The 9216-nt window shown below is 43.9% G+C and overlaps 1 protein-coding gene across 1 annotated transcript; it reads right to left on the bottom strand.

Moving 5' to 3' along the window:
- Positions 1–328: 328 nt before the first annotated feature.
- Positions 329–8442, bottom strand: PARK7 (Parkinsonism associated deglycase). The gene is made up of 7 exons (XM_027668737.1): positions 8339–8442; positions 6097–6231; positions 4965–5066; positions 4276–4335; positions 3365–3434; positions 1686–1772; positions 329–793 (listed from the first exon to the last, which is right to left on the bottom strand). Exons 2-7 carry the CDS (start codon positions 6184–6186, stop codon positions 633–635), a joined length of 570 nt encoding a protein of 189 aa, XP_027524538.1. The 5' UTR covers positions 6187–6231; positions 8339–8442; the 3' UTR covers positions 329–632.
- Between the last annotated feature and the right edge of the window lie 774 nt (positions 8443–9216).

Here is a 9216-nt window from a genome sequence, read left to right as displayed (position 1 = left end):
ACAACTTAATAATCTATGTCATAGAATCATAGAATATCCTGAGTTGGAAGAGACTAACAAAGGTCATCAAAACCAACTCCTGACTCCACAGAGGGCAACCTAAAAGTTAAACCACATAGCTGAGAAGTGTTGCCCAAATGCTTCTTGAACACTGACAGGCGCCTGGGGCCCTGACACCCTCCCTAGGGAGCTTTTTCCAGTGCTCATTTCAGCTCACACTGTGTGAGAATCTAAACAGACATTGTTTTGAACAGTACATGGATAGCCATGGTGGCAAAATGGATTCGTAGGTCTGGGCTGGGAGAAAACACACGAAGTACCAACACACCAGCAGGGCCGCTTCATTTTTATTTACTCAACAAACATTTTTTCCATGTGATTTTTAAATGCCATCCAAGAGTTAACTAAGATTATTAGATGCTGGCTACTTTTTTGTGATGAAGCTTTCTGCTAACGATCTTTTTCCAGAGATAAAGACCTTTGGTTTGTTACGGTATCCCAGTTAAGGTAAGTACAGATGCTAATTTCACCCAAAATTAAATTGTATTTACAACAGTACAGCTTACAGTTATTCTACAGAGGATATAACTCTCTATCCAAATTTGTCCTACTTCCTGTCCCATACCAGGGTTTCACTCTTTCAGTATTAGAGGTGCCTTCACCTGTTCGGCCACTTCCTTCCCCATCAGCGTTTCAACAATGGCCAATCCAAACTCAAAGCTGGTCCCAGGCCCGCGGCTGGTGAGGATGTTCCCGTCTTTCTCCACACGGCTCTCAGAGTAGCTGTAGTGTGCTGGGGGGGACACATGACAGAAAGAGGGTCAGTCTCCAGGACAGTGCCCACAGCTGCCACAGAGCACAGACTCACCTGCCACAGGCTCTGCTGAGGGGTAGAGGTTACCTGCCAAAGGCCCCTCAGCCACCTGTGTGGGCCCAGCCTGCCTCCAAGCATCCCATGACTGCCTGCAGTCCTCAGGGAAGAAAAGGGCCTGCAGGGAGCTCTGGTAGCTCCGTTCACATAGTATGAGAATGCACCTCTGATTCTACAAGCTCATTAAGAAGCACTCGCTCTCCCTGTCAGTTCCTGTGAGTTTACTTTTAGAAGTCGGATTGCTTTTGTGGAGCTATTCAGAAATTTCTTTTCTGCCAATTACATGCAGAAGAAATCGGAAGAACCCTGCCATCTCCTGCTCACCTTCAGACTCATTAATGTTCACAGAATGACTTCACAGCATTTCACCACCACTTCCCTTAGATAGGAGAAAGAAGTGTGGATCCATCAGCTGCTCACAGAACCAAAGCCCTATTCACAGGAGACCATGAAAGGTGCTCCTGGGGTTTGCTGCTTGGACCACTGAGGCAAAGAACCAAAAGGGCAAGAGATGATGGCTCAGCCTCGAGAAGATAAGGCAATAACTGCTCCTAGCATGACAGCAGCAGCGTATTTTCCCCAAGGATGAGAATGTTAATACAGCCCTGTTTATTAAATAGGTGAAATAGGCTTAGAAATACAGTCTTTGCATATTCAGTTGGATTTTGATTACATTCAAGAAAGCATTAAAGAAATTCAAAGAGACAAAGTAAGATACAAAAGCTATCTTCCTTTCTTTAAATTGTGGTTTCAGGTAAACAAAAAAAAAATCTGAGAAGGCTTTGGAGAGAAACTTATAAAAGTCATTACATACCTCCATTCATCATTTTATCTTTGGCCAAAGGATGTGTTGTGACTTTGCTTCCAAACCCTATCCCATGTGCCAGAAGGGCAGTAGGACCTGTAAGGACAAAAAGTTGCACCCGTGAGGAACTGTCTTCTGCTATAAACACTTCTAAGAACATATATTCAGGCATTAGGCTCTCAAGGGTCTAAAGCTCACTGCGGACAGACTACTTTTTATAAAAACTGATGCCAGACCCATCTCTGAAGCAAAAAGCCTCAAAAAGAACCAAGCTGTATAATCTCTTGCACTCAACTACAGCTCCCACACTGTCCTACCATGACTGTGCTGCCTTGGAACGAGTGGAGGACAATGGTCATTTCACTTCCACATAATACATTTTATTTAAAACTGTTTGACACTAAGAAGTAAAAGGTCTGCATTTCAGTCTGAACATTAAATAGCTACAATTACTTTACAACCTTGTTAAATCCTGACTTTAGAGATGTACCAGGTAGAACTTCATTTGAGCAAGTCTCTGCACGCCGCAAGTGTGTGCCAAACAGTATTTTGGACAGACCATGGGCTAACTTAAGTTTTTGGTTTTAACAGTTTTCCTCTTTTCTTTTCGTACTTCCTTCGTAGCCTGAGTTGAGTTTGTGTCAAGAAGTGTTAAGTCATTTGACTGGAAATCCTTATGGGAATTCCAAAAGAAAATGAAGGCAGGATTTCCCTAATCTGAGTTTCATTTCTGTGCATTTGTCTCATTTTGGATTTAGTCCAGGAAATAACCTCCTTTGTGTTCAGCTGGAATGAGCTCTAAGAATATTATACCTAAAGAAATTAACCACTCTGATTACCAGTAAAAGCTTTTAGTGGGCAACCACGAATTTGGATTGTTCTGTAAGAGATACAGATAAGAGAAGACTATCATTGCCAAGTACAAGAATGTTCACAACTCTGCATACCTATCACCTCGCTGAAGAAGGAAAGCAAAAAAAAGCCCCAGCAACATACAAGAAAACAAAAATGAAAATCCACTCTACGAACATACTCTGTTAGATGGCCTTTTATGCACTCACTGCCATCCTCCTCATCCTCAGCTTTGGGTCCTAGGCCAGCCTCTAAGATCAGTTGGGAGTACTGGCAATTGTTCATCTTGCTTTTTTACATACATACCTTACAAAGTAATGACCTGGATACCCAGCTGCGCAGAATATGTAAGCAGACAACCTCTCCTCAAACCAAGTCCATCTTTTGCTATGACTCAGATGAGGAAGGGGGAGACTGTAACTCTATATGTATGGCCTTCTTTCTGAAGCTAAAGGGCAGGAATAGTTATGTGAGATAAATTTACAGCAATGATATTCTGCCAGCGCTGTGTCCTTGCAGAAAGATCATCAGAATAAGCATATATTTTGTAAAAAAATCCTAGCACATTACCTTTCACTTTTTATTTTAAAGACAGTAATGCAACTGATTGGAAAGAACTGGGAACCAAGCAGAACTTGCAGGATAAGTGTTCACAATTATTTTAGAGATTTCTTTGCTATTAAATTTATAAAAAATTCTGATGCTGATGGGTGCACATATAGTACAAATCCCTGCTACTAAATTACAGGAACACAAATTTCTAAGACAGGAAAATGTCTGCATGCTCTTTCAAAACATCCGAATGCTTTATAAAGCAGGACACCTTGTTAACCCACCTGCACATATAGCAGCAATCAGGCCTTTTCTGCTTTCCTGGTCCTTCAAAATGTCTTTCACAGTAGCAGACTGTATGAAGAAACATGATATCACAAGTCATTGTTAGGAATTGATTATTTGAAGCACATCTGAAATATTTTCCATTGCAAAGTCATAAACATGTTTTACACAGAAAACCAACTGACACCTCTTCACCCTGCCTCAGGACAGAGGGCAATGAGAACATTAAGAAGGAGAAACACTGAAACCAATACATATTTGCCCCACAAGGAAAGAGCAAGGAAATCAGAAGGAACTGCAAGGAAGTACCTGGCCTACATAAAAGCTGGTCAACCCATGGACATAGAAAGTTGTCTGAAAGCTTCACAAGACAAACATGAAAGAGTATTCATGAGATACCTCCAAATAGTCTCCATCATTCTTAAAAAGGTTTATGTGGGATATTTGTCTCATATTCCAGGGTTTACAAACTGTGTGATACCATCTAAATCCTATGTGATAGACTGACTTGTTTGTCTGCCTGCCTTCCACAAGGTATTTATACCACCACTGCAACAGCTTTGCACCACAGACAGAATTCTTGAGCAAAGGAAGAGAGTCCATGGCTTTGGACAATTTCATATTTCAGGGAATTCAATCTTCATTTGCAACTGCTTCATCTTCAGATGACTATGAACAGAGATCTACCCACAATACAGAGCACTCTTCCATTTTTATTCAAATGCAAGAATTTACCCAGTTGTCCCACCTATATAGTCACAAGAAGGCTTCAGACAATTGATATTTAGTTACTGATTCATTCAGAAGAGAACTTTCAGAGGCTGAACTGAATCTGCAGAATTACTAAGCAAGCGCAGACCACCACTACTCATGAAGATGCCTATGAATTTTTAAAAGACCAGAATTTTACCTCACACAAGTTCTGAGCTCCAAGATTACCGCCAGGCAGGACCACGACATCGTAAGGCCCCTAAACAAACGAAAGATAAAATTGTTCTGTTGAACAGAGACTGATACTGTTTGAAGCCCACTACAGCTGATTCAAGTGACAAGCAAAATAACCTTTTCTTCCACTGAACAACACTTTATGATCAGAGAACCAGTTCCAATTACAGAATAAAATACTGTTTCCTGTTCTAGGAAGAACCTATTACTGATAAAGTCTGCCACTGAACTAACTCTTAAGCCTAGTGCATTTAAGAGCTTCAGCAAGCAAATGCATTGTAAAGACAAGTGGTTTTGCTCAAACCGTACTGTACAGGTCTAACTATAACATTGTTTAACTTCCTTTGGAGTTGATTCAAATTATGGTATTTCATTGGGCCAACTAACAGGAAAAATAAAGGGCTAGGGTTGATGCTTTGCAAAAACAAACACCTGTGCAGAATTAAGAGATCTGTCTGAACTGAGCATGCTATGAACCAGGACAACACTGAAGGGGAGCACAGTGGGATGTGCAGCTCTGTAATTAACTGCTGCATAGAGCTAACACAACACGCAATATATGTCTAAAGGTAATGCACAGGCTTTCCAAATTCACCTCGGAAGCTGTGAGAAAGGCTATTTTGGCCACTATATTAGATCAAGGTGACGACCAACCTCTTTTCTGGCATCTTCAAGACTAGCATCAGGACAAATGAAGACATCTCGACTGCACTGCACTGGTTCTTTTCCTGTTAGGCCTGCAACAGTCACCTTTATCTAGGAGAAGAACAAACATATCATGACAAATCAAGAATTTAGGGTGTTTTTCTTCTATATTAGTTCTTAAATAGTACACAGAATGAGCAAAGCACTACTGAAAGCTGTCACAACCCAGGGAACACTTAAGCTCCCAAAAACCATGATTAAGTCCAAGCACACACAGTAAGCAGTGATATTCACCTGAAGTAGACAAATTCTAACAGTTCAACTTTTCAAACAGGACATATGGAGACTATCTGATCCCACAGGCTATAAACAAAACAAATAATACAATGCAAGAGAGCCAGACTAAGTAGATCAGATAATGAACTGAAGTCTCTTTGCAGGCTCAAGCCACTCTCAAACACACTTACGGCATGTTCACTTTCCTCCCTTGACTTTTAGATGCCTGGTCATAACATCCTAGATATGCATGGCACAGCTCACATTCACTAAACAAGCAGACAAGCTTGTTCCTCTTATGACAGCCAAAATGGGGTGTACAGTGATGAGGTGATGGGAGCAGTTTAGTCATTTCTACACAAGCGAAGTTGGTGTATTTATTTAAAATATTATTTTCATACCTAATGAGATGTACTACTACAGCTGCAAGGTAACAAACATCATGAGGAATTGCAACAGCCAAACTCTAGTTAATAGAATTTTAAAAGTAGGTCAGGAAAAGCTACATAATGTCACGAGCTGTAATGTACTGAGCTTTTCAGACCCCTAGAAAAAAAAGTACTTTCTGTTACTATACATGGAAGTAGCCATGTTTTCTGACAGAGTAAGATTTACTTGAAATATTTGCTCTAGTCCACACTGGACTCTTACTTTGAAAGTCTACCTTTTGCACAAATGTCAGTTGTCAAGCATACTTAGTAGGGGCATGGCACAAGCATTTGCTAAACAGTAAGGTGGTAGGGGAAATTTTCACCTCACACAACAAATTACACACTGAACTCCTAGTAATGAACATCAACTTGAGGCAAAGATTTCCCCTTGACCACACACTCACAAAGAGATTTTTCACTGTCGGTGTACTCACCCCAGCTCTTCTCATAACATCAGTAGGGATTACAGTTTCCATTTCCTCTGCCCCTTTTGCTAAAATCACCAATGCTCTTTTCGAGGCCATATCTTAAGGGGTTGCTATTAGCTGAGATGGTTGTGAACGGAGGGGCTGAGGAGGGTAGAAAAAGACAATGTGGTTAGAAAGCAAATGCTCTAGTACAAATCCTTCCTGATGCTGAAACTTAACAATGAGTTATTCGCATTTTTGCAGTATCTTTCACTTAAACCAACTCAAAATAGTTCAGTAGCTTTAATCAATATTCATAGCAGCTCTGTTTAACTAAAGAGCTTTTAAAAAAAAAAATGCTTTATGATACTAAGAGATTAAGGCACTTGTGCAGTGGGAGGCACAGCACATCAGCATCAGATAGGGAAGCAGCTTGGCCTAATCAAGACCTTACATGACCTGTGTCTGCCAGAAAAGGGTTCAAGGTGGGTGGCAGAATTGTTTTCATTTTTTCACCCTCACTCACACCGAGACTACTGACTTCTACCCAGGTCAGCATTTATAAAAAGGGCTTGCATGAGTTTTGACCTCATGTCTGGTATTTAGTTTCCACACACCATGCTTCACGAAGAGTTTCCTGCAACTTACAATGATTTGACCACTGCTCTTGCAAAACCTCAGAAACAGATTTTCTGGGTATTTCACAATTTTATGGGGGAAAAAATGTGTGTGCACACGTGTGATGGGGGAGCAGACCACACAATTTAGCAAATGGAACAAATCAGGCTTAAGACTTTTTTTTTTTAGCTTCTAAATTCAAGTTGAGGTGAAGGGACAAATTTCCATTTGAAGGTTAAGTTAAAGTTACTTTACATCATGTAAAATACCCATTAACTCATACTGGTCTGACTGAAGTCTGCGAAAGCATCCATGATGTGAGAAGGCATTTCACAGGTCACCCCTCTAGAAGACAGATTTTTGTCTTATTGGACAAAATGGACCTTCCATTGAGAAATGCATGTAGCACCTAAGAGCCCTTCATTAACTGTGATGCACATTTTAGTTGCCTACACGAAAGAAAACCATCCTCTTACCCTGCTTCAATTCCATCTATTTTCAGGTTTACTCCCTATTGTTAGCCTCATTTAGAAAGACGTTATTTCCAGAATGCAGTAATATACAGTAGAACACCCTGCAGCATGCAGAACCAGCCCAAGAAGACTAATTCACTTAGTGTCAAATCCTACTTTTATGTACTGTCAATGCAAAGCCAACTGAGCAAGTATACTCAAATCACAGCTATTAGTAATAACTTTAGGACAACCTAGAGCTTCTTAATAACTTGTCTTGAAGACACACATTGATTTTGCAAAATAATTTTCATATAAATTTGACTAATTAGCAAAAGACTCCCTGACTAGCCACAACATAGAAATACTGCATTTGCTTTTTACTGAAGAAAAATACATCATAGTTTGTATTCCTTTATTTCATTAGTTCTTTAGATGCAAATAGGCACCTTATCCTGAAACCTTTACTCTTTCCCCTAATTTAGCAAAATGCAGTCTCTCTCCCTATCGCCTTTAGACATTTATTGTAAAACACTGCCAAATTCTTGAGCATTAGTACTGTTCTTCGTGTGGGTCCATATGTAAATAGCTGTCCTGCTGTAAATGCTACCAGGGAAAGACTCTTTTTGAGAAGGCAGAACCATGTTACACAGACCTAACAGCCAATTCATTTTACAAGCTACTTACACATAGTAAATGCCAGTCTTGCATTTGCTCCTCAGTGCCAGCACATGAACAGCACATGCCTCAAACCTATCAGCGAACGTATTTCCCTGCGTGGGTACATGTTCCTTTCTGGAGATGGTGGCTTGTGGCACACGGTTGAATCAGAAACTCTAAGGCTGCCTTTAAAAAAATCACACCCTTCAACGCCCCGACCACAGAGCCCGCTAACAGAGGCAGGGGAGGGTTTACGGCTCACCAGCTCCGCCAGCCGTACAGAAGGCCAGGTCCCCACACATGATCTATTCTGGGACGCGGCGCCATTTGACGCAGAAGGGCCGGCAGAAGGCCGCGAGCGGCGGGGCTGGGCACGGCAGGGGGGGTCGAGCCTGCTCGGCCGCCAGAGCGGGGCAACTCCGACAGGCCGCCGAGCCCCCCCCGGCCTCCGCAGGCGGCCCCGAGTCCCCCCGCCGCCCTCCGGGGGCTCCGCCAGCCAGACCCGCAACGCGACCGGAGCGGCAGCAGCCATAACTCACCTCAGCCGGGGCGCGGGCGGCTCTGAGGGAACCCGCCCCGGCCCCGCCCGCGCTGTGCCCGCGCTGCCGCCGCGGCCCCTCCCCGCTTCTCGCCCGCCCTCCTGTTCCGTTTCCAACACGCTCCGCTTTTCTCACGGTCGCTCAGGTCGCAGGTTCAGAGAGCGCTCCGGTGCTCACCACTGTGATAGCGTCACCCTCCTACGGCAGCGCGACCCGAGCTGCTGCTGCTGCTTCTCGGGCAGCCCCGCACGGACAAAGCGCAGCACCGAGCCACTGCTCTTCTCCGGGCTGTACCCGAAACGTCCACCCGAAACACTACTGTTTCCTGAGGCTCACGGTACACGGGAAATGCCCAAGGCTCAAGGATGATGTTGCCTCTGGTTTTAAGAAGTTTCAGTATTTTGAAGGACAGAGCTGCTAACGGAGCTCTTTAGCTGCAGAGCCCTATTGTGTAAAACCCGTGCTCGCAGGTGCTGGCAGACCCGCTCTGGTTCCCTGGTAGCTGGGCTCACGAGAGCTCCGACAGAGCAGCTCAAGTCCAGGTCACGCACAGGAGAGCAAGTCACAGGGAAGGACTTTGGTGGGGGCTCTCCTGGAATGGGTGCGGGCTGCAGCTCCCGGCACAGGATGGTTTGTGTGCTGCCAACACAGGGCTCCGCTCAGAACCCTCGACAGGCTGGTCCTTGCTCTGTCCGTCTGTGTGCCGGGCACGCACACACGGGAGGCGCGTTCGCTTGTCATTTACAAAGCACTCTGGACAACTCTTCCACGTCCTCTTCTCCTCGGCCCTGCGCGCACCCCCCGCGCTCCGGCCCCCCCCAAGCCAGCGCCAGGGATTGGCCGCGGGGAGCCGCAGGGGGCGGGTCTGCGCTTGCATC

This window comes from Corapipo altera, unplaced genomic scaffold (assembly GCF_003945725.1).
Source record: "Corapipo altera isolate COAL_440 unplaced genomic scaffold, ASM394572v1 304, whole genome shotgun sequence".
Lineage (NCBI taxonomy): Eukaryota > Metazoa > Chordata > Aves > Passeriformes > Pipridae > Corapipo > Corapipo altera.
Note: the sequence above shows the minus strand (reverse complement) of the source record. Positions and strands in the feature narration are given on the sequence as shown.